Here is a 27,330-nt window from a genome sequence, read left to right on the forward strand (position 1 = left end):
AAAAATTGCATAGAACTGACATTGGCTAAAATTTATTATTATACATACATTATTTATGTGACAAACTAATCAAGTCTGCATAAAAGCAAATCAGTCAACAAAAATAAAAAGACGTGCAACTAATTCTTTACAAATATTTGTTAATATTTATTATAAATATTAGCAATTATAATGAATTCATGAAAACAATATCAATCATCATTGATAGAAGCAGGTAATTTCTCATTTATAATGCTCTTTCTTTGGAGAAAGCGGATTACATTTATTTGACTAAAAATTGCATAGAATTGAAAGTTTTTAAAAATTTATATTATAATTATATTTTTTATGAGACAAAAAAGTTTGCATTAAAGAAAGTCAGTCATATAACCTAAACACAAAATTAAAAGACATAGAACAAATTCATAATAAACATTGTATTCACCAACAACTTTTAGGGAAAATTTCCGAAGCTTAGATATTTATTTAAAAGATCATATAGGTCAGACTTTTCTTAGTGCTAATGCATATGATTTAAAAATAAAATAAAAGACTATACGACTCAAATTTAACAATAAATATTTATCACACAAAACAGTTTAAATGCTGGAGAAAACCATCTAAATGCATTCAACCACTGTCTGTGGAAAATTACTGAATAAAATCAAATGCTATTCAAAAAACCAAATAGTCAATAAATTCAAAACTTTTTAAAAATATTTTTTTACCTAAAAAGTAAAAACAAATATTCTAATCTAAAAATTATTCAAATCACATTCATATGTTCTTTGGAACAACAAGTTTTATAAACTAATTATCTTCTAATATAGTTGCCTTGTTTAACATTGTTTCAAATAAAATCTTCTTTATTTTGCCATATTTATTTATTTAATTTTAAATAAAAAATCTGCCTTCTATCAAGGGTTTATCATTGATGTTTAAATACAACTATCAAAAAGTAGAGATGATAATATAGAGAGTTCACATTAATGTAAAAATGAACTAGCAATATATATAAACAAATACTCAATAATTCAAGACTACAAATAACTTGAAAATAACAAAACAGTATATAAATATCTCAAAACTTCATCATTGCAACATTAATTGATAAACTAGATTATTCATTAAAAGTACTTGAATATCAAGTAGTAGGATTCAGTACTATTTTCATCTGTAAGAAGATAAAATTAACAAATTCGAGATTAAGATTCATACAATCTATTGTTCTATAAAACTGGAAATTTTCATTACAATTTGAAACTGGAAAAAGTTGTGAAAATTATAAAGCAGTATATTTTTTTAAAATGTCTAAAAATCATTTTTCTTTATCTGCATAGGGATGAAAAGTTGCATAGTCACAGGATATCAATATAAGGTACTTGGGTGCTATACATCTGAAAATATTTTTCAAGAAAAATAGAAATTAATATACATATTTGATATAAACGACAATACAATAGCATTACAGTAGTTTTATTTAAATTGCGTTTTATTTAACTCTGGATATATGTTTGATATTTTAAAATTTATAATACAAAAAAAACTGTAAGATTACTTAATCTTTCAACGAGAACACAAATCAAAATAAATAATTTGCTAATTATTAACAATATAAGAGTTTTAAATTATCAAAAATTAGAAAAACTAATAATATATTTCAGAAAACTGTTAGAAAATAAGAGTTTATAAGAAAATAGTGTTCTTAGAGTAAAATATCAAGCATAAAAGATATTTACATTACATATAGTGTACATTATATTATAATGTATTATAATACTATAGTATAGTGTACCAGTAGTTCATAAATTGAACTTAATTAATTAATAATTTTATATAATTAGAATTTTTCTCAGTATGCAGAATTCTGCATAAAAATAATATTAAAACAATGGTGATAAATTAAATTTAACTTTGGATAATTCAAATTATTTGCACAATTACCATCAACTGATTCAGTGTTTCAATCTCCTTTAGAAAATAAACAAAAATAATCCAACTTTCCAAAGAAATTTATGTTAAGCAGTTACAGTTTAAAGAAGCACTGGCTATTCTTCTTCATAGGCTATGACGGAACAGAACATATTTGATTTATAATGCTTTTGTTCCATTTTTGGTCATTTAGTTTTGAAATGCTAAATTTCTGGTCATGGCGCTTTTGCAAAAACTGTTCCTAAAAACGTCTTTTTAATGAAAACCAAACGAGATTTTCTTCCTTATCTCTTTAATACTGAGCTTGCATGATTGTGCAGGTTAGGTACTAAATTAATTTTAAACAAGTTTTAACTGATTTCTTCACATAGCTACTATTTTAACATTAAAAATACCCAGCTGCTACATAACACATAATATAAGATCTTAAAATAAATAATATATTCAAGTGTGCATGAATTACCTTTAATTTTTTATAATAATGTTTAGAACTTTTTACATTTTGAGCTACATAAAATAAAGTACTTTCAAATTGCATAAGGTCCTAAAGAGTTATAAAGCATTTCTCATCTAAAGCCTGTCACTTTTGTGAAATCACTTTCAAAGGAGACTCAATTTCATGGCAGTTTGAAAAGAAACTTTTCTCCAAAAGTGTAGTCATTCTTTAGGTCTTAGAGTCGTGGCATTTCTTGTAAATTATTTAATGTAGCATTAATTTTGCAACATTTTTTATTATTTTTTTGTGTATTAAGTATTGTTTATATGCTCTAACTGGTATTTTCAAATGTTTAAGCTCCTTATAAGTCATTAAAATTAGCTGAAAAGGTAAGAAATATTAAAGAAGTAGGGAAAAAAAGAATCAGAAGAAAAGAATTTAAATTAAAAAGAAATCAGAATTTTTGAGTCAAATGCTGGCTCAAACCTAGTAAGTATGAAGTAATAAAAATCCAGTAAACCAATGAAGTAATAAAAACCATTTGCCTTTTTTTAAAGTGATAATTAGTTAAGAGGTTAAAAAAGTATAATTTTAAGAAAAAAAATGCAGTAGTACTCTCAGTAGTAGCAATTTTCCAGCACAGCTTCAAACTGCTTTTCAAATCAATTTTTTTTTTTTAAATAATCATCTCAGCATCAGTAGATAAATTTTAATCTCAAATTTAAAAGAAAAAAAAGGAACAAAGTTACTTTAAATTAATGAAATTTTGAAAATTAAAAAACAAGAAAAATTAAAAATATAAATTCTTAATTTTCAAAAGCTCTAATTGATATTTGTAGTTGTTTGCATAAGAACTTAAAACATTTTTAATCTTAAATTATTCCATTTGTTTTTAAGTGTGCACAAAATTTTTTAATTAGAATAATAAATTTTAAAATAATAAATTTAATAGAATAATAATTAATTAGAAAAATAAATTTAATAGAATAATAAATTTAATAGAATAATAATTAATTAGAATAATAAATTTAATAGAATAATAAATTTAATAGAATAATAAATTTAATAGAATAATAATTAATTAGAATAATAAATTTAATAGAATAATAAATTTAATAGAATAATAATTAATTAGAATAATAAATTTATTAGAATAATAATTAATTAGAATAATAAATTTAATAGAATAATAATTAATTAGAATAATAAATTTAATTTTAAATTTTTTATTATTTATAATATTGTTGAAAGCTTTTACTATTTTTTTATTTATGTGTTAATTTTTCTATACACATGCTACACTAAGCCTAATATTTAGAATTTAGTCTTGGTCTGACAGTGCTAAAATCTCACACAATTTTGAATTTATAATGATTTTGCTGCTGACTGATCACAAAAATTCTGCTACTGGGCACTTAGACGAAGTTTATTGGCTACATCCTTGGTAAAAGAAGTAATCTCTTACTATTTTGATTGTTTGAGAGAACATGTATTATCTAAATTTTTAGATATTTAGAATTTCTAATTTGGTTTATTTAGAATTTCTTATTTGGTTAGAATTTCTAATTTGGTAACTTCGAATTTTCTAAGCTATACTGAAGAATAAAAAATAATAAAATTTAAACAAACAATCAATGAGTATCAATCACTTACTTATAAGAAGCATTTTTTTAGTGCATCGATCTTCTAGGTGGAAGATTTATTTCACATTTTAGTCTCCCGATTTTCATATTAATATTTCCTACACAAGTCTGAAAAATTAAAATGTAAGGTTTGAAATAAATTTAGGATGGGGGGAAGAGAAACTTTAAATCATAGAGATTATGCTTTACAATAAAAATATAGAAATAATTATAAGGAATTGCTTTTGTTAGTAATATCACAAAGCTGTTCAAGATAAACATTAAGGCAATTGGATACATCACATGACAGCAATATAAAAATATACTCACAGAAAGCTAAGCAAAAAAAGAAAAAAATACTACAGAACTTTAATGATTAAAAAAATTTCCAGTAAAATAAGGAAAAAATAATTCTTTTCCTATATAACAAATAAACTAATTTTCAGTATACTTGCTTAAAGAAAAACAGTTTATTCTAAATCTTATTATCATTTTTTTTAATTAATAAGCAGATATAATTGTATTTGTGTACAATATTAATTTAAATTTTGGATAAAGTAAATGCCTTATGGGAAAAGTGCAGCATGTTAAGGGAAGCCTGCTATGACAAGCCTCAAAGTCACTGTCAAAATATTAAAGTTAAAAAATTGCCTGTTTACAACAAATTAAAAGTAGTTAGTCTATTTTCATTAAAAGAGAAACAAAAAATGTGTTTTTTTTTGTTACTATTTAAGGGAGAAATATACAAAAAAGATAATTTGATGACATTTATATTTATATTTGGTATCAATACAGTAAAGTGAAAAATGAACATCATTACACCTTATTTTATTCATACAATCTAAAGCCTTTATGTTTACAGTTTATTAATAAAATTGAGTTAATTAACTAAATTTTAAAAAACTGCTTTTTGGTCAATAAGAACGAGTAAGCAATTTATAAAAATAATTTATCAGAAAGCACCTCAGGGTGAAATATATTAATTAATCAACAATGCCTAAAGGATAAAAAGGATGTATTTAATTTAAGCTTACCTTTAATAAAATAGCAGCAATTTCTTGATCAGCTTCCTTTAAGTTTTGCCCATTTACTTCTAAAATTTGGTCCCCTATCATTAGACTCCCATCTACATCAGCAACGCCACCTTTAATCTAAAATTAACATTTTAGCACAAGCAATGATTAAAAAATACTATTTAAAAGATACATTATTAACAAATTAATAATAATTAAAAAAAAGAAAATTCAAGTTATCCGAGAAGAATTGTATTTTCTCTTCCATGATCAAAGTTAAAAATTTAATAGGTTAATATTGGTAAATAGTGATCACAGTTTGAAAGTAAAAAATAAGCATTAAACAAAGATTAAATTATAAGATTCAACCAAATAGTTCCAAACTTCATATTTTTCTAAACAAAATTAAAGTAAAAATTAATATAATTAATTTCACAGCTGATTCCATCATTTACAATATTTAACACTTTTTATTTCATTCAATAAATAAAATAATTAAAAAGACATTCAAGTTTTCTTATGAATTTCACTTCAATAATTTTTTAATATAAATTTCATGCTGCTAAAGAAAACTAATGAGTCATTCTTCTTTGGGTAAAGACACAAAAAATAAATATTATAATTTGTTTTTAATATTTAATCAAGTTCGAGACATTGAACCTGATAAAAACTATTTAATAAAATAAGGTTGGGCTTAATTCAATGGAAAAAATTTTAATTTTGTTAGATTTTATATCCATAAAACTGAAAATTTCTATTGATTTTGAAACTATTATTTCATTTCTAAAAGAAAAATTTCCAAGAAAAATTAATGACCATCCACAATGATGTGTTTCCTGCAAAGTGTACAGCAGTATGACACCAGTTTTAGACACAGAAAAGACACCAATTTTGAAAAAGATGTCCAGCCAGAAAGTCATGTTGAGTTGTAACATTGCAACCGCCTCACAGTGAGACCAATTATGTATGAAAACTTTTCTCTAAGAATGACCAACTTTTGGATCAAGAGGTAAAAGAAAAGAGCATTACGGAAGTAAAATTGTAAAAAATTACACTGATTTAACAAAAAAAACTCATTTTAAAATAAATTCTCTGCTCTGTAAATACTGGTTTTTGCTTTTTAGATAATAATTTCAAAAACAAAAACATTTTTTGCTTGGAAATTTACAACATTCGAAATTCATCACAATATAAAAAAATATCATTCCCAGTGCATGAATAACAGAAATTTTAAAAATTTGAACTTTATTTAAGACATAAAAAATGTTACTGACCACTTCTGAAATGTAAACTCCTGGAGCATTATGTTTTCCAACAATACTTAATCCCAGACCACGACCTGGTTTCTTGAAAAATTCAACAGTAAACTCGGCCAAAGATGAAACTTCACTAGTCTCTTTATGCCTATAAATGCGTAATTCTACAACTGGTATGGAATGCCTGAGTAAATTAATGGCTTCTACATGAGTAGCTCCTCTAACATCATGTTTACTAATCTAAAATGTAAGACAATACTATTTCAATATTCTATTATTTAGTACAATAATAATATGTATTTGTACTAAATGTACAATAAATACAATAAAACCGTACTAAATACACTCGGCTTTAATATTTCGTCAAAGGACATATTACAAGTCTTATTTTATTTAAAGAATAAAAAAAATAAATTATTTGTTAAATTAACATTGTACTGAATACTTACACAGAACTGCACTGCACTAAATAGGTGACAAAATTAAAACAATATTTTACTGCGTATAATGAGAAAGTAAAAATAAAGACAAAGAAAGAAAAAATTTATTTTTTATAGAAATTCATATTGTGAATAAAATAAAAAGTTTGAATTCCTGTTCATAAAAATTCTTAGCTATGCAATGAACAATGAATCATTTTAGCACACATTAAACTTTACTTGTACATTGAAAAATTATTTTAAGATACAAATAAAGTTGAATATATGCTAAAACAATTTATTGTATTATTAATAAAAATAATTTTACTTTTCATAAATAGTTTTTTTAAAAATATTAAAAAAGGCAGTTATAAATGTTTGGCCTATTAATTGAGTTACAACAGCAGGTAAATGCAATTGTCCATTCAATAAGTATGGCATTTCTTAGAAAATGTAATGCTGGTTTTTGGAAGCTATAATTTTAGCCAAAAAAGAAAGATAATTAGATTAATCAAACTTTCATTCAAATTAGTAATAAAAATTTAAGTAGACAAATTGTGACACAAAAATCTATGAAATTAAAAGCACTTGAGAAAAAAAAAATTTAAACCAAGAAAATGACAAAAAATTTTTTCAAATAAATAGATTCAAATTCAAAGTATGACACTATCATAAAAATGAATCACATTTTAACATAACGCACAGTAAACATTTATGAAAAACATAAGCCAATTATATTGGTTATAAAAATAAAAAGTCTAAGCTAATTAAATTGGTTATTAAATTAAAATAAGCCAATTACATCACATTAAGCAAAGCTTTTTAATTAACTCAGACTAATTCACTATAACCTTCTCCATAACAACCATATACATTACATTCTATTAGCAAAGCTTTTTAATTAACTCAGACTAATTCACTATAACCTTCTCCATAACAATATAGAACTTCAAAAAAAAAAACTGCTTTAAAAATGAATCTATTATTCCACAGTATTATTAATAAGTAGAAAGCATTACCTCAAGGATCTGATCACCAGGTTTTAGCCTTCCATCTAGAGCAGCAGCGCCATTAGCATAAATTTCATGAACTATTACACAACCCTATTTAGAAAACAGAAAAATAAGGAACTATTTCTAAACATTTTATACAAATCCAGCTTACAAATTCATGCGTTTAAAAAACTTTAACAAACTAGTAAACACCTTAGAAAGTAAATGAAAATTCCAAGATTAAAGTGTATAAAACATAAAAAGAGATTAAACAAAGAGTGAACAAATGGTGAAAAACAGCATCATGCATACTGAATTTCAACAATATATATATATATATATATATATGTATATATTTGTGATAATGTAGACAGATCACTCACACCTCACACTATTAATAAAAAAAAACTAATAAGTAATACGGAAAATTTAATAAATATATTGAAAATATGACTAATAAAGACAGTGATTAGAAATAAGCAATCATTTCATAAAAAGCTTTCATTTATATTTCTTACAGACACTAAACATAGTTTCATTAGAAATTAATTTATTCTTAATTATATAAAATTTGATTTGACTTTATTATCTGAATAGTCTATGGAATTTCTTAACCACTAAATCAAATTCAGTAGCATGTAAGCACATGGAAGGCCAAGGTTTTCTGTGCCCAACCCAGTTTTGTTGCCCTTGGGCTCTGGGGTGCAGGAAAGGATGTTCTAGGTGTATGGTCAGTCAAATACAGAACCACCAGTGTTTAGTCTCCAAACATGCTTGATACTCATTTAATCCACCCACTGAAGGGATAAAAGGCTGAGTCAATTCTGCTCAGTCTGAGGATAAAACACCAGATCCGTGGCACAGAAGCGTGAAGCGCTACCATTCAGCCACCCAGCCTCTTTTTTACCTCTACCTAACTGTACAAGCTAATTCTAAAAATATTTTAGATGTTAACTCAATTTTTAGGATGTTCTGCAATGACTGCCCTAAACCTATAATTTTAAAACCTCAGTGAAAAATGAAGTCAAAGAAGTAAAAACATAAATGGTAGCAAACTAATATTTAATTATAATTGAAAGGAAACAAAGTAAAAGTGGCGAACAAAACATTGAAACTTATCACACTATTCAGAAGGAAAAAAAAGTTAAAGCCAATTATGCAATTAGGCAATTATACGATGAAGCCAAATTCCCTCAAGGAAACAAATTGATTTCAATGTTTTACGTCCCCTCTTACTCAATATTGTTTCAACAGATTTTGATAGCATTTTTGTTTTTTTTAGAAGGATTCTAACAATACATATTAAGAATGGGGATTTCAGAGCACTCTACATAATATAAATCTTTATGTATAAGAAGTATTTTAGGGGATCAGATTAAGATAGACTAAATGTAACATTTTCAAATCAAATTTAAAAAAAGAATTGATTTCAAACAAAAACAATAAGACCTTGATTTTTTCATTAAAAACCAATCTAATGATTTGTTAGAATAAATTTTTCTACATTGTAATATGTTCTTTATTTCTATAACATATTCCATTATTTTATAACACATTCTTATACAGGTTCCATGAATTCCGAAACATAATTACATTAAGTGTTCTATGCATTATATACATAATATATTCTCAAGAATATATCATCAAACTGCATTTATACACTTACTAAAGGGGTGTCTGAACCACCAACTATACCCAAACCAAGGCCATTTTTTTCACGGTGTATATCAATCACCATCTCTTTTCCAACAGAATCTAATGTAACACACGGATCAGAAAACTCAGCAGGTGGAGGAATAGGACAAACAGGCAAATTTGGTGATACACTGTTTGGGGATGGCGATGGACAGGTGGAAGAAGGGGTTGAACCTAAGAAACAATGATTTTAATGAACAAAAAAATCACTCAAAATTGCCTTAGATACTAAAAAAAAATACTAGATAAAATAGATTAGATACTAAAAAAAAATATTTTTATATACACTTCTGCAAAAGAGTTTTTGAAAATTATATAGCTATACAGGTAAAAATTTAGACTTTATATAGCAGTTAAGCATTCATATTAGACCTGAAAATTTAAATTTTTAGTTGGTAACCAGTGGCCGGCAACTTTTCTTAAAATTTAGTAGCCACTTTTTCCTCAAACCTAATGAGCCGGTGTCAAAATTTAGTTAAATATACTGTCCACATGAATCGTTCCATCACAAATAGTTAGATTCTGAAGGATCAAAATTTTAAATGGAGACATTAACATTTTAATGAAAATTCTGTACTCCAGAATCTTTTTGTGTTGATGTACCTTTATCATTAAACAATTTTCAAAAAAAAAGAAAGGAAAAAGTGACCAGTTGTTTATGTAAGTTACCACACGGTGAGTGGTTATTTTTCCAGTATAATTCACATGACTGGTAAGTATGTATACATTTCATCAGAATCTACTTATGAGAAAGGATTCAATGCAACATTTTGAGTTAAAATCACGATTCTATGCAGATTAACCACTGAAAAAAACAATAAAAATCGATTGAAAAGAAGAATCTTCAAAATTTCATCCATTAGCTAAAATTGAACATTTTGTAGATTACACAAAAGAAAATAGGCATATACAAAGCATTTATCCACTTATCATACTTATTTTTTTAATAATAATGCTCTGTATTTATTTCATCAATGCCTATTTTGTATAAAAAAAACCAATAAGCAACGCAAAACAACTCTTTCAATATTAAATAAATAATCTCAAGAAACTGTAACAGTAAGATATTAAATGATTGTAAGCTTCATTGGCTTCAAAAATAAACAAATATGAAAAACCAGTTGACATGTTTTAAGTGCTTCAAAAATAGGTTTTCATTATCTCTCGGCCACTGCGATTTTTCTCTCTCTCCTTCTATGGTTTCTCTTGTTTTGTTTCTCTATTTTTTCATATTCATTGGTAACTTTACATTTTTTATTTCAAAACTTTTTTTTTTACTTTTATGCCTGGCAAGTCTTGAAAATCGGCACTTATTTTTGAAGCGCTTGAAACATTTTGACTGTTATTTCCTATTTGTTTATTTTTAAAGCGAATGAAATATCCACTCAGGTAACTCTTTCAATACTTACTTGTAATTAATATATTTTTTGCTAATAATACCGAATACTTAAAATAAAAAGGTTAATGTAAATATAATGTTGTTAAAGTTTTTTCTTTTGTCAGATTAATAATAAATACGGTCACAAATTTTTATCAATATGCAATCAAAGAAAAAAAATTTGGTCACGCAAAGCTTTAAGTTTAGGGAATACAATTTGTGGATTTTTTGAGCCCTGACTCAAAAATAATTTCACATATACTTTGTATTAAACTTTATATTGCAACTAAGCAAACAATTGAGACACAAAGAAAGAAACCAATTTTAGCACTGTCAGCGTTATTCGCAGCTTTTTCCGAACTTTTAGCTGCAAGCTTTCCGGTATCAAACAACTGATTTCCCCCATGTTATTCAATGGGAGGGTAATGTGTAACAGGAAATTTCCATACACTTTTATACAGGGGCTCTATATTTGGAAAGTTAAGTTTCTCTCTTTCTCAATACTGAATAAATGGAGAATTCAATTAAATATAACAAAAGCATTTATTTAAATTTTCCATAGCAATGAAATATATTTCAATTTTTTTTCATCTTTTTATGTAGAATTGCTTATTAAGACAAAGTAATTAATTTAAAAAACATAACATTTTCCATCATCATTATATTTTACAGACATACTTAGAAACCCACAGTTCCAAAAATTAAAAAGTAATTAACCAACCTAAAGTAATTGTCATCATCTAATCTCAAGATGTAGAAACACATAACAAATGCTAATCTCCAAAAAATAGCTAATTAGATTAATTCTTTTGACATAAGAACTTCCAAGCATTTGAAATACCTTTTATTCATTGTTATTTAACTCTTAAGATATATGTTAAAAAACATCTCCCTCATTATATGTAATAATATTTAATTAAAATATATTTGTGCAGTAGAAATAAAATTTATGCATACAAAAGTTAACTAGAACCATATTAAATTATAAACTTTAATTAGAAAAAAGAAATAAAGCATGTTCAAATGGCAATAAGCACTGTAGCTGCTTCAATGCAATTCATGTTCAACCCTCTGAATGTCGAAAATAACATTTTAGTCTTCACGATTCTCAGCATGACAAACTAATCACGCATACATTAGTGGATGTAAAAATGATCCACCCATTTGTGATTGTACCAAAAGGTTACCCCTTCCTTCTTGCTTCCATGAAAATGACGGGGTGAGGTTTCGCCCTCCATTTCTCGCTCCCGTGAAATTTCCAGGCTGGAGCGTTCAGTAGTAATGCACCAATAAGAATGAAACTAATTCATCTCTTTTTTCCAGAAAACATTTTATTTCACATTTTACACGCCAGATGGCAGTACCAGGATATTTTTAAGGCAATTGTAGATAGTTTATTTTAAACTAAATGCCAGCACTAATCAAATACGTGTATTTGGCAAAATAGTCACTTTTAGGACCGTTTTCTTGAAAATTAACCAATCGTGTAAGGGTTAATAAACTCTAACTATTTAAATTTAACATTAAAAAATTTATACTGTGAACAACACTGCAAATCACATTAATCCACTGAATTTGGATGAATATGTATGCTTTTATAAAGCACAAATCACTTTTAAAACATGATGATGCATTAAATTGATGATGCATGATGAATTAAAATAAAAACGAATGGAAATCATCATACTTTAGCATTTAAACAAATATAAATCAAGTCTGAATGTATTAGTTTTTTTTCTCTCAGATAAAATTACAATAATAAAGAAAAGCAATAACTCAGCCAAAAGAACACTTACTTTTACGACGGCCATTTGTTTCAGGTAGAGGTATTAAGCTATTTCTGGGTTTCTTTTCGTGATTGATATCATTGTGCACTGGGCTGGAGGAAGAACCAGGTTTTTGTGAATTAACAACTAGAAAAGTTATAGGGCCATCTTCATTCTTTAAGACAGAAGCAGCCTAAAAGTGAAACGTTTTAAGTTATTAGAAAGCCTCGGAGAAATTAACTTTACAGATCAAACACATTTTAATGCACTTGGCCTTAATATTCATACTTTTAAAAAATAGCCTAATTTTAAACTTAGAATCCCTTTACACATTCTATTGAGAATTTTCGTTCTAAAGAATTTTCGAATATTTAGGTATTAAATTAAAGCATTCCTAAATCTGATCATTGTTGGCCATAGTGGTCGTGGAGATTAAGAGTTCACAATTTCGTGACCAACACCATGATGGAGACAATGTTGGAAGCATTGTGCACCAACCGCTGTTACTTACCAGACAAGCTTCCACCCATTGATCTAAAGATAGTTAGGATTCAGGCCGCCATCAGGGAACAAATCTCAGTTCTTCATAATGGCAGTTCATTACCTTAACCACTGAGCCACCATGGATCATATCTAGGTATTAGATAATGATATTTTTGCTACAAATGATGAAAAGTTGTGGACAAATATTTTGTCTTGTGTCATCAACAAATTTGAAACTTTTCTATTTCTAATGCATCATTTATTGCCAATTTAGCACCAGTGTGTGATGCTATTTTATTGGTTATCATATCACAGGCTGGTGTGAGATCGATAGCAAATGTGCTTAAACATAAAAAATAGGAATATTTGTAGGAAACTATTTCAGATATAATTCAAGGGTTTTCTCTAGTATATTTTATATAATGATAAAATTAGGTGCGGTTGGAATTGTATGATTGACTAATTGAACATCGTGGTGAAAACAGAATAACGAAAATGACAGTTGAAGATGAAAACTGGATCACAATTATGATAAAACTTTTATTTAGTATTTGTAGAGCTCCAGATACAAAATCATATTTTATCCATAATAAAACTCTCTAAGTTAAACAATAAATTTTGAATAATAATATTAATAAGGACTAATCTCAAGGGTCATGGGAGATAAATCCCCCATGACCTGCCTAATCAAAAGTCAAATTAAAAAGTTATTGAATAGTTCCCAACAGACAGTTAGGAGCATGAGAAGAGATCCAAGGTTGGTGATTTATCATAAGATAACATAGCCAAAAATGAAGCCAACACCCCATAACCAATATTAAATTTGAAAATAATTTGGTGAAAATAAATTGCCAAAAAGACTTCGAATTAGTATAACCATGTAACAGAAACATTTTTGTGGTAAGAAATAAAGTATAAAGAGTTCAAAATAGATTTTTGTTTTCGAGTTGGTCGCAACAGTGAATTAATACTAAGTTAGCCGTTACGTTGATCATTAAGAAAAGAATAAAATATTTTATATTCCCTTTTTATAAATGTTAACAAAAATTAAACAATTGGTTTAATTTAATTAAAATTTGGTTAAGAATAATTAAAAAAATAAGTTTACGAAATTAAAGAAATTTTAAAAGCTAAGAAATATGTAATGCATATTGTGGCATCACATCACTAAATTAAGAAAAGTATCTAGTTTTCGAATACATAAAAAGTATTCGAGCTAAATCCTGCTATGAGCCATAGGGGTAATAGAGGTTAGGGGTCCACAATATTATGACCAATGGCATGATTGTGACAATGTGGTCCTCATTGCAGCCAGGCCAGTTTTAATTCCTAGACAAGCTGGTACACATGGATCTGAAGCTGGATGGACTTCTATTTGCAGCTGGGGTTCCACAGTTCTTCATAACGATATTTCAGTGCCCGAAACACAAAGAATATTGTTTTAGAATATAAGTTTTCAAAATTTATTCCAACTAAACTATACAGCATTTAAAAATTTACTTTATGAACTTAAAATAAAAAGACATACCAACTCATAATCAGCACCAATAAGTTTCATTTTGTTAACAGCTAATATCATATCACCAACACTAAGCCCAGACTGCAATAAAAAATATGCCAAAATAAAAAACTGCAAGTCTACAAAATAAATTTTATTGCTATTTCCAAAATAAATAGTAAAAAAATAAACAGTTTAGGTAATATAGCATACCTTTTCAGCAGGACTACCTTTCTGCATATCAGATATAAAAATACCTCGACCTAATTCTGCATGTTTTCCTTCTAAAATCATGATTCCTAAACCACAGTCACCCTAAAAATATAAAAGCAATTTTTCTAAATTCTGTAAATACATAATTTCATGAAAATTATTTTTAAAAGCTAAGAAGCATTTCAATGCACAATTGAAGTTTCAAAAAAATTGTAATAATTCACCTTTTTGGTTGTAATCATCCGCACTCCTGGATGAGCAGCTATAATATCTTCCATTTTCTAAAAACAGTGTATGCAATAAAACAATAAATGTAATAAAACAATATATGAAATAAAACAATGCATGTAATGAAACTATATATAATTAAAGTTGTGTACACTTGCATTTTCAATACATGAAAAACATTAACTGAAAATAGAGAAAAAAATGTTTTATTTCTTAAGTGAAAAAAATTTATATTAATAAAAATAAATAAATATCAGAGAGTTATGCTTGACTACAGAAATGTAACTAATCTTAATTTAACTTGAATAATAATAAAAAAAAACAGCTATAAACTATACTATGTGAAGCATGTGATTGCTGGTAAATTGCACCACCCATCTAACTCAAAATTGAATTTCATTACATTGCAAGCCATTTTTTTAATTCCAAGTCTTCAAACTTTAAAATGGTTGCTGCAATAGAAAACGACTTCAAGGATAAAATCCAACGAACTATTTGTTTTTTCAATTTTCAAAATGTTATACAAGAATATGCATTCATCCTATGTAAAAGAACTACATAATTAACAGAACTAGAAAAAAGTAATAAAATGAAAAACACATAAAATAGTTGAAACAAAAAAAGAACAAAAATTCTAAAATGTAAAAAAAAAAAAAAAAATTTCAATTCCACAGAAATTTATAAACTAACAGGTATATTGTTTTTACCATATAATTGTTCAATTAATAAGCTATTTGTGAGAAAAATAGTAAATTATATTCAAAGAAACTTACTAAACAAATATCGCTGCTTTGTTTAGTAAGAAACCAACAACTGCTTCAATTTTTAAAAAAAAAAATTTGAAGCCAGGCTCATTAAACAAATCTTTCAAATAAATTAGGAGATTTTGTCCACATGTGAAATACTTACTACAAATCAAGATTCCTGAACACACTTAACAGAATATTTTTATGAATGCATGCAATTTCAAAAATAGTCTCTAAATTGAAAAATAAGCACACAGCACTGAAACTGTAAGACAAGGGGTACAGCTTGAGGGCAACTATGTGATCAATGACTGCATGTAATGCAGCATAAAACCCAAACTTTCTTTACTTTTGTATTATTCTAGTTTATAACTTTCACCTTAATGGGAAAAGCTGAGTTAAAGAAACAAAGAAAGTTCAATGAAAAATCATACCTCATTTTCTAAGTCCATAGGGAAATGTGTAAGAGGCTTAACAGCCATTTCCTCAATACTATTTTCTTTCCTAAAAAGTTCAAAACATAAATTGTTAGCTAAAATATACATATGTATTTGAAGGGCAACACCGTGATAAGTCACACTTTTCTTGAAGGTGACATTTTTTATAAACTGTTCTTTAATATTGTTTTCAGATATCGTCAAAACTGCTTTTTTTTAACAAAAAATTATTTACCTGCTTGATTTTAAAATGTGGATCATCATTATACTGCCTCAGGACCTTCATTTGCAAACATCAATAATAATTTTTTTATTACCATAGTAAGCATTTTGTTTTATTTTTAAAACCAGCGTTAAAGAGCCGACCAAATTCTGAGTTTATGACAATCAATGTTCAACTCCTTTGTCTTGTGATTTTGAACTCACCGTAGAAGACAAGGAAACTTTTGGATTAAACATTGGGAGAAACTAGCCTTAATGAAGGACTTTTTGATGGAACTAATCTACAATTACATTATATGAGGAGAAAAACTATGAAAATCATTCCTTGGTTAGCTCAACATCATGGAGACTGATCTATTTCATTTAGTAACATTGCAGTTACAAATACTGAAGTCATAAGCTAATGGCCGAACTAGATAGTTTCATATCAAAGATAACTATATAACTTAAAACAAAATTAAATATAAATTTTAAAGGGAGGGGGGTATAAAAAATTTAAATAATAGAAAAAGTCAAAACATCACCGAATACTCTAAGATGCTTAAAAACATCCAATACTTTACTTAAAATATGACAGAGCTCTACTTTAAAATATGCTATTGTTTTGCTTAAAACATGGCAGAAAATCAACATGAATGAAGACTTCTTGCAAAAATACACAGTTTTTCTGACATAATTCCTAGCTATATGAAATAATGCAGAAATTTGAGTACAGTGAATACAAGTTAGGTTGTATAAAGATGTCTTTCGATCAAAAGAATGTGTGCCAAATTACTAGTGTCCCATTTTTCTTATTGTCATTTCAATAAGTTTCTCTTAATTTCTTAATTAAGTTCAAGAATTCAGGACTCCCAAAACTAAATATTTACACACCATAAAAAACTGTTGATAACCATTTATATATATATATGTTACAGTAAAACACCGAAATCTGGAGAATGTCGACATTCACCGGTGAATGTCAACATTCACATAGTTGCTTGGTGTATGTCCAAAATATTTGCTAAATACCCTTATTTCAGACTCTCACCGGTGAATGTCAACAATCACATAGTCGCTTTGGTGAATGTCCAAAATATTTGTTATATCCGATTTAATATTAATTTATTTGTTAATATTACTATATTTATATTTATTCTATATTTTAATACTTACTGACGATAGATTAGAAGAAACATCAGTGTTTGGAGTATCGGGCAAATATATACCGGGCAGTGGCACTTAACCTTAAAAAAACATCAGTGTAGGGTATACCAGGCAAATGTATACCGGGCAGTGGCACTTAACCTTAAAAACATCAGTGTAGGGTATACTGGGTAGTGGCACTTAACCTTAAAAAAACATCAGTGTAGGGTATACCGGGCAGTGGCGCTTAACCCTAAAAAAACATCAGTGTAGGGTTAAAATATCGAAAAAATGTAATTATATCCACTAAATTCATATCAAATCGAATGTAATAAATAATTCGGACGTTCACCAAAGCATATCTGTGATTGTCGACATACACCAGTGAGGGTCCGAATGTACAAGAATGTAATGAAATATTCGATCTTTCACCGACGTATTTGATGTTTGTCGACATTAACCGGTGAAAGTCAACAACCACCGATTTCGGTCTTTCGACGTGACATATATATATATATATATATATATTATTTGCCTTGATCTGGCTATTATTAACACCCATTTATCTGCCGATTTTATAATTCGAATTGAACTTATTATGAATGTTGAAATACAAACTTTTCTGCCACTAATAAATATTTAATATGTTAGATCAAAGGGTGTAAACAATTTTGCAGGTTTTAAATGAAATAAATAAGCATTAAAATTAATAAAGTTTTAGAATAAACTTACCTCAGAATAACAAACTTGCATGTTTTTGTCATTATCCCTCTAATTGTAGCCGAAACATTTAAATGACACCGGTTGTATAACACAATTCCATTCACCTATAGCGGAAAACATTGAGTCAAATTTAAGATGACTGAAATTTCAAAATGAATATATTAAATAAGAAATTGAAAACTATAGAGGAAGATATTGAATATATAATTTTGAAAATTGCAAAGTATCCAGTATTTTATCGTAGATAGTAATATTTATTTTTTGACTATTAAGTATCTCAAAACAATTACACATATAAGAATTATTTATACGAAATTATTCTAAGCCATTTCTAATTAATAAATAGAAAACAGTGGTACATTTAGCTATGTCCCAAATTTTTCTTTCTCATTTAAACACCTGTTAGTTTAAGACATAAAATTATATTAATTAATTTACACAAAGTTATACAAATATTTTAATTATCTATTGTATTTACTCAAAGTTATCTAAAATAATTTTCAATTATATAGAAGAAGCTGCGACCAACTTCATTAAGATGTGATTTATATTTTCCCCTCTCATTTAAAATATATGTTTCTCAGTTTCAAAGTAAAGAAATATAAGAATTTTTAAATTATTACATGAAAAACATAATGATTATTAATAAACAATACATAATCTTTATCATAAATAGATATCTTAATGAATATAAATTCTGTCAAGAATGATACTAAAAATGAAATGATTAGCAAAGAAAGAACAAATATAAGTTTTATAGAAATAATAGGACATTACTACCAAAAAGCCAAATAAAAAAGAAGAAAAAATGGATGTTTTTAAAAAATGTATTCAAATTAAAATTTTTAACAGTTATCTGTCATTGGTCATTTTTTCATAATCTACATTATGATTCAGCATTACCAATCAATGAAATTACATTTTCTTTACACTGTAATGGGTTATAAAATTAAAAAGAAATAAATTTTTATAATTAGAGGATATACTAATTTTTATTTACTAATTTTAATATACTAATTTTTATTTAATACACGGAATTTTTGGGCCAAAATATTCAAAAGGCATAAATGTATGACACTAAGATTAAAACATTTAAAGAATATGGATTAAAACATTACTTGAAATGGAAAATTGATAAAAATTAAAACTAAAAATAACTTTAACTTTTGAATTTCAAAGAAAATAATTATGTTTCAGATTAAATTAATCTTATTAATTATTTCAACTGAATTTATCTTACCTCCAACAATTCATCTCCAACTAAAATTGTACCTGTTCTTGCAGCATTCCCATTTGGGAACAGTCCACAAACAAAAGTACTCATCTTAGAGCGATTTTTATTACCTGCTAAACTAACACCTAATCCATTAGCACCCTTTTCAATTTCAACTAACATCGCACTACCTTTAAAATCACCATACTTTCTTTCAACTTTCCCTACAAAAAAGAAATTAAATTAGAAAATGTAAAAATTTAAAAGATATATTTAAGAGACGTAAAGGCATACAATAAAAATAATAAATTGTATCATATTTTTATCTTAGTTACACGCATTTAATACTGAAGGAATAGTTAATAATATGGAACTCTATTTTGTTGCTGACTACCCGAGTGTCGAATATAAATTAATAAAGAAATTTTGTCTCATTACACTACATTGAAAATTACATTTTAACATGCATGCTTTTGTGCATAGCAGACCAGTTTCCCCAATTCTCTGAAATAGTGTACAAGAAAAAAAATATTCACACAAGTTTGTAATTTGCAAAACATGAAAAAAAGTGTTTTAAATTTTGCTAGTTTAAGAATGATTCTAATAAAACGGAATATAAATTTCAAAAATTCGATTAAAATAAAAAAATACATAAATCAATAAATACAATGTCATCTAATAGTTAGGTATAGATATCTATCTAAAGTCAAATGCAACAGTTTGGTGGAAAAATCTTTCTTTAAAAATTATTAAACAGTTTGATAATGAAGCAAAAATATATATAAAAAATTCTTCATACTGTTAGTATAGCCAAATTCATCTTCTTCTTCATCATCATCAGGTATTTTAAGATATCCAGCACTATTACGATCAATCTAAAATATTTAGAGCAAATTACAATTGATAAAAAGTTTTAAAAAAATTATAGTAAAATTAACACAGAGCACAGATTATCCACAGAGTTGGGAGGCAAGAGAGTATAAAAGAAACCCAGATAGTAAAAAAAATCTCATAAAGTAAGGTTCAAACACTAATAATTTTCAAATGCATTCATATATGCGTATACATTGTATTCAAGCAACAAAAAACTTTGTTCAACATATAAATTACATAAGCAATGAATGGTCAAGAAAAAAATCATATTTCATAAAAGTGCTGATAAATAAAAATTCATATATTCAGAATGAAAGGTTCGGAACTGATCAGGTGCCATATAATTTTCGATCTCTTAGTGGAACTCACGATTAAGCAGCAACACAGATAATTCCCTTCCAAAAAATAAGGGCTCTATTGTGCAATATTACAACACTATAAAGTACTGTATCTTGTGTAATTTAAAAAAGATTTTGTAAAAATATTAAAATGTTAACGGGAAATAATGAATCATATTCAGAGAATAATGAATTATATATAAAAATAATATTTTACAGGAGAGTACATATTTTTTTTGTTCCATTATATAAACAATTGTAATCTGAACTTTATGTGGAACAATGAATTTATAATTTAACAAGGCAATTAGAGTTAGTAACGAACAGGATTTCTTTAAAATAAATTGAGTTTGAAACATCATAATATTAACGATTTGAAAAAATAATGGTTACATAGTGTATCAAGCAGTAATATTGAAGAAAAAAAATCATTTGATTTTATGAAATTATACATTTTGATAAATACTTTTCTCTCACAATTTAAAAAATATCAAATGACAATTAAATGAAAAAATTTTATATTGGCTGTTTCTGAACTTGATGCGCAAATTTTGAAAAGAGGTAGGAATTTGCACAGTATCCCATTGCCACCAATATTCAACAATGTAAATTACATGAAAATTTTGAAGTACATTAATAAACAAGACATGTATGTAATATTGTATAACATGTATTGTATAACATGTAACAATTACACTATAACAAACAAACCCTTGAAAAAAATATACATACCTCAACTCCTTTGGAAGTGTATACCTTTCCTTGAAAATCAGTATCAAGTATTAGATCTTCATCTTCAGACATTGAACGTTGTTTTAACTTCTCAGCATGGAAAGATGCTCGAGGGCTTGGAAGTGGACTAGATATTGGCTCGGGGGATGGATTTTGTGCTATATTTTCATTGCTAGATGGAAGCTATAATGACAAATAATGATAAATACTAATATTTAAATTTTAAAAAAAATCTTTAAGTTTTTACAAATAGAAAGGTAATTTAATAAAGATTCAAACAGTTCATTAAATTCAAAAGTAATTTAAATAAAAATCCAAGTTTCAATTATAAAAAAAATCCAAAAATTGAAATTTTAATTATGAAACATAAATAAAAGTGAAAAACACAAATAGTTTTTAAGTGTAAATGTCAATCAGTGACCTTTTTTCATAATTCATAATGCCAAAAATAAATAGAGTAAGATTTTAGTTATTCAAACTTCAATCATATGGATCATCAAAAGGATAAAAGACAATAAGTGGTATACATAAGTGGTTAAAATTTCTGAGTAAAAACAGCATTCATGGTGGATAGAATTTATGTAAAATTTAAGTGGTAAGGTGTAAACAAAAACTCAAAAGCAGAAAATAATACACAAATGTAAATAACACTGAATTACAATTCATTAATTAATAGGTAATAATTCAATTTCATATATCGTTAAGAAATCGTACTTTTCCAAATTATTTGGCAAAGATCTCAATTTTTAGATAATTGAATTCTAACGTCAATTTCAGATGGTTATAAATGTTTCTGAAAATGTAATCTGAAATTAGTTTAAGAATACAAGTAACTATAATCACTATATTACTTAATTAAAAACTTCATTCACTTCAAAAATATACAAATTGGAGATAATAGTCAACATGTTTCAAGGGCTCAAAAACAGGTGCCCGTTTTTAAGACTTACCAGACTTTTACATCTGGTTATTATTTTTAATTTATACATTTTTGAAGGGGATGAAGTTTTTAATTAAGTAATTTCTCACTGATTCAATTTCTTGGGATTATTTATTTAATACAATTACTATAATTATAACTTGCCATTAGTTAAAAAGAAAGAAAATTGTTGTTACATACCCAAGGCACTAAACTCTGCACAGTAAGACGAATAGGATTTTCTGAATTTTGAATAATATCAATAGCTTCATTATAAGAGGCATTCTGTAAATCAATTCCATTGACCTAGGAATTTCAAAATTAAATTAAAAATAATATTCAATATTTTTTATATAGTTCCTTTAAATATATTAACAATAATTTTTTTAAATAGTTCCTTTTTTAAAAAACGAACTAAGAAAATTTTTTATTTATTTAAAATTTCTTTTATAAATAATAGTAATTACACAAAAAATAATTTATTCTGCAAGGAACATTATAAAAGAAAACAGAACAACTAGACAATTTTGGATAAGATAATTTAACTCAATAACAAAGATGATCTAGAAAGGTTTAAAATGTAATTATGGGTCAAGGCACTGGTTACACTCATCCTTTATTATTAGCACATAAAATTAGTGGTCTTTATAAATTTTTTAAAAGCACAAAATAATTTTTATCTACTTTTAACAAAGTTCAGCTTATATTTTTTCTCCAGAAAGCAAAAATATTACATTATAATAATACTATAAGTATTTAGTAATAATTTTTTTTAAATAACAACCTCTTTCTACACAGATTACCTAAAATACATAATAATTAACAATTGTTCCTCTTTCATGTAATTTTAAAATATTTGAATGATGATATTGACAATATTTAAATTTGAAAGGACTACATAAGCTAATTTACAGATTATTTCATTATGATTGCTTTGTTTATTGTTAGTATTTTTTATTGTTGATACTAAATTGGTTGTGATTAAAATATTAAATCAAATACACATTAATTAGATTATTTCATTTTTCTAAGAAGAAAATTCAAATAAACCAAAAAATGCCATACACTGCATAATCTAATTCAAAGATTATTCCTTTATGATTGTTTTGTTTACTGAAACTTCTTTATATTGTTAATAATAGTAAATTGTTTGCGATTAAAATATTAAATTAAATAATTAATCAGAGAATTTGATTTTTCTATGATGAAAATTTAAATAAAACGAAAAATGCCAAGTTACAAAAGTGCATAAAAAAATATTAGACAATGTAGGATAGTAATCAAAATAGAGATAATCAAGATATCAACTAACTGCAACAATACGATCTCCTCGATTAATGGTTCCAAGCCTCCCAGCAATACTGTCTGGAACAATATGTTTGATAAATATTCCAGACAAAGGAATTCCAGGTTGATCTTCTTCTTGTACATCAATACATCCCATGACCACACCAATTCCAATTTCTTGACCAGGCTCACGAACAAGCTCAACTGTTTTATTCACACCCCAACTACATCCAACAGAAGTAACTACTGGACTTGTTACTTCAGAGTTTACAATCATCGATGATGATTCAGGTAATGGATGCTCTGGAATTGAGTCAGGACTTAGAAGTTCAGGACTTATTTGTTGTTGAGGTGATTCATCTAAAAAAATTAAAAATTGTATAGTATTCAGCAGCTTGCTCCATTCTTAATTGAAAAATCTTACTCAAAGAACAATTTCCCCAATCATTTACAAACATCTTAAATTCACATTACATATCATGGGGAAAAAATCAAACCGATGACAATATTGAAAATGATTTCAACAAGACACTTCTTACTAATTACTCTTAAAATTTAAAGCTAAGAAATGTTGATTTTTATCTAAAATAAATTTGTTATCATTTTTAATACAAATATTATTTCACTTTCTCTCTCTCAGGTGGAAGATAATGGTATAATTTTTGACAAAATAGAAATAAAAGAAAAGCAGAAAGGAGAAAGGAAAAAAAAAATTTGACAAAATAAGAATAAAAAAGGATATTTGTGAAAATTCTCTCATCCCAAATTCAAAAATATAAACTGAATGAACAGATAACTTAAATTATAAAAATTTTAAATCATATTCATCATACTGACTGGGTGACAACAAAAAATATGAAGATTGAAAAATGTAATTAACTTAATTTATTTAGTTTGCCTTAATTTTATTTAAAATGCTACAAAAGTTTTTAAAATAAAATTTGAAAACTTATAACAAAAAGTTGAATTTATAATCAGATCTAAATGATTTTTTACGTAACTTTTAGCTCATTTTCTCACCTTCTTTCGGCTTTAAGATACATTTATTTGATACAAAATTTAATACCAACATTCAATGCAACAATCAATAGGAAAACTTTTTAAAAATTATATTTTTAAAATTGGAAGCTTATTCAATTGTAGACTTATTTTCAATAAAACATTAAATCTTATTCATGACAAAAAAAAATATACGAATAAGCTGAAATACTGCTCATACTGCAGTAGTTGAGCTCATTTTGTAATCCAAAGAGAGTGAAGAAAGAAATTCGTTCAAAATAGTCTTAAAAATTAAGTTTCATGTTACACAGTTGAATTAACTGGTCTAAGGTGGTATCTAGATTAGTTCTTAAGTTGATTTTAGTGCATATATATATACTGAAAAATGATTGAGCTGAAATATGATTTCTGCTTAAATAAAAACAAAAGACAGAAATAAATGTAGAAAGTGATTATCAGAGAGACATACTTCTCCTTTGTTGAATTTGCTTATTTTTATTCGATGTGAAATACTAATGTTGTTTTTCATAAATGCATATCCATTCATAATTCATTTGTTACATTGTTAATAGAAAAGCTGTTTTGAATCTTCTTTCTATAAAAGCAACTCACTTAAATAAATTCAAAAAATAGCAGAAATATTAAATAAATAATGCATTATTAATTAGATGCAAATTATTTATTTAAAAGACCATAACTGGTTGAAACAAGAGCAGTAACTCTCGGTACCCTGTGATCCTTACACGGAACCCTAAGGTTCCATTTGGGAACCATTGCTCTAGTAAAACACCTTATCATCCAGAGTATTAAAATAAGCATACTAGTTCATGTTAGTAGTCCCCTGAGTGAGTAGGCTCAATCCAAAATAAGAAGGATACCCTAAAACTATTCAAAGCACTGAAATCTTTTCGTTTAAAAGAAGGATGGCTAATTTTGCGTCTGGAAAATTTATTGACCAGCATTTAACAATTTCCTAACCTTGTACTGGAGACACTGTGGGTGAAGTTGACATTCTGCTGAATTTTGAAGGCACTTGATGTTTACTTCCCTGAAAGAGTAGTATCCTATCTTCGACTCCAGGAAATGCTTCACTCTGCTCGTTTTCCTTCATCCCACCATCAGAAGATTGATCTAGCAAGAGATCATCCGAAGAAGAATCAAAATTGTCAGTGTACAAAGATGAAGGAGTGGCTAAAACATCATCTTCACTCAGGAAGCTGAAGGGAGAAATTTGGCCATCAGCATCATCACGGTCAGGTGTGCTTTTTGAACTCTTGTGAGGAAAATATGGAGACCTAAAGAATCATTAAAGTTCACATCAGTTTCACATTAAAAGATCAAGTATTTTTCAAGTATCAAGTATTTTGTTCAAGACTTCAAGTATTTTGTTTTCCACATTTCTAATAGGATTTTCACAGAAAAACTAAGAAAAGAGAATCTACAGAGCAATGAAAAATATCTCTTGGGAAAATATGGGAGAAATTAGACATTATCAATATTGCCCTCAATTTTAAAAAAAATAGGAGAAACTTAGCAAATTAAAAATAAAATTTATTGCCTTTTTTTAAATAATATTTTTGCAGGGATAGCAATGTAAAAAATATAAATAAATGCTTACCTGTAATATGCTGGGAACACTCTGCAAAAGAAAATTGTTAATTAACACTAGGTAATTAATATTTTTAAAAAATGAAAATTTAGGAAGACAAGGAAAAGATCATCAACATTATCACTTTAAAGAGAGACACAGAAGTGTAAAAGGCAGACAATCCAATAACTTAATCCCATTAGTGATAGAAGAGGGTAAAGAAAAGTGAAAAAGAAAAAGAACTTATAAGGCTTCTTACAGTACTTTTTGTCTCAAATAAGATTCCTTTTATGAAAAATAAATTAAGAAAAGCTATAGATTTTTATTTAAAGAATGTGATTAAACAATGAAAAATAATAACTTTTAAGCTCTAAAATATAAAGTTTTAAGAATATGCTGCATTAAAGAAATCATCTTTTTGCAATGAACAAAATAAAACTTTCAGAATTAACATACTTGCATAAATTATTTGCAATTTTGAATTTGACCCACAAATAATTTGAGAGTTGACCACGAAATAAACTAATTAATTAAGTTATGAATTTTAAAATTAGAAAATTAAAAATGAATTCAAATATTTCAGTTAAAGAACATATATAAATTCCACAAAAAAGAATGAAAATGATAATGGGGAAAAAATCTTTATTATTTGACTTTATTATAAATTATTTGATATCCTTTGAAAGAATTCAAAGGTTGATTCAAACTTTTTTAAACATTACAAAAGTTGAAAAATTTAATAGGCTAACAATATTCCAAACTTGAAAATTATTTTAACATAAAATATTTTAAAAATTGATATAAGTTTTTTTTAAATTAATTTTTATTTATTTTTACAATTAAAACTGTATTTAGGAATAATTTTAGACAGCATAAGGCTAACATTTTATCAAATTTTAAGAAATTAATCCGATATGAACTTCAGAAAATGAAACAGCTTAAGAATTTATTAGGTTTGTAAATGTAATATGAACTAAACAAGATATTTCACTAAATTCTACTGAGATTTACTACACATTTGAACTTTTTTATTCACTATTTTCCCACAGTAAGTGTATTAATGCATTAGTAATAAAGCTTGTTTGAATTTGAATTTCGCATTTTATTTGGTTAGTAATCTTTTTTCTTTTTTTTTTTTTTTTTTGATAAAATATTTTTAAACATTTTATACTTCATCATAATTTAATGAAAGTCTTCAAGTTTCAATTATTTAATGAA

The 27,330-nt window shown here is 26.4% G+C and overlaps 1 protein-coding gene across 1 annotated transcript in view; it reads right to left on the minus strand.

Annotated features, from left to right (window-relative positions):
• Positions 1 to 1,300: 1,300 nt before the first annotated feature.
• LOC107444469 (multiple PDZ domain protein) overlaps positions 1,301 to 27,330 on the minus strand; it is a 55,763-nt gene continuing 29,733 nt past the window's right edge. The window contains exons 17-35 of the mRNA XM_016058620.4: positions 26,143 to 26,163; positions 25,503 to 25,819; positions 23,551 to 23,885; positions 22,440 to 22,544; positions 21,320 to 21,502; positions 20,176 to 20,251; positions 19,404 to 19,600; positions 18,173 to 18,267; positions 16,091 to 16,160; positions 14,907 to 14,963; positions 14,683 to 14,784; positions 14,500 to 14,571; positions 12,519 to 12,681; positions 9,316 to 9,518; positions 7,677 to 7,760; positions 6,257 to 6,478; positions 5,004 to 5,120; positions 4,001 to 4,098; positions 1,301 to 1,376 (exon numbers count right to left, since the gene is read on the minus strand). Of these exons, the coding sequence (XP_015914106.1) occupies positions 4,018 to 4,098; positions 5,004 to 5,120; positions 6,257 to 6,478; positions 7,677 to 7,760; positions 9,316 to 9,518; positions 12,519 to 12,681; positions 14,500 to 14,571; positions 14,683 to 14,784; positions 14,907 to 14,963; positions 16,091 to 16,160; positions 18,173 to 18,267; positions 19,404 to 19,600; positions 20,176 to 20,251; positions 21,320 to 21,502; positions 22,440 to 22,544; positions 23,551 to 23,885; positions 25,503 to 25,819; positions 26,143 to 26,163 (2,500 nt within the window). The 3' untranslated portion in view covers positions 1,301 to 1,376; positions 4,001 to 4,017. The remainder of the gene's footprint in view (positions 1,377 to 4,000; positions 4,099 to 5,003; positions 5,121 to 6,256; positions 6,479 to 7,676; positions 7,761 to 9,315; positions 9,519 to 12,518; positions 12,682 to 14,499; positions 14,572 to 14,682; positions 14,785 to 14,906; positions 14,964 to 16,090; positions 16,161 to 18,172; positions 18,268 to 19,403; positions 19,601 to 20,175; positions 20,252 to 21,319; positions 21,503 to 22,439; positions 22,545 to 23,550; positions 23,886 to 25,502; positions 25,820 to 26,142; positions 26,164 to 27,330) is intronic.

Source organism: Parasteatoda tepidariorum, chromosome 4, assembly GCF_982258835.1.
Source record: "Parasteatoda tepidariorum strain Cologne lab strain chromosome 4, Ptep-v5.0, whole genome shotgun sequence".
NCBI lineage: Eukaryota > Metazoa > Arthropoda > Arachnida > Araneae > Theridiidae > Parasteatoda > Parasteatoda tepidariorum.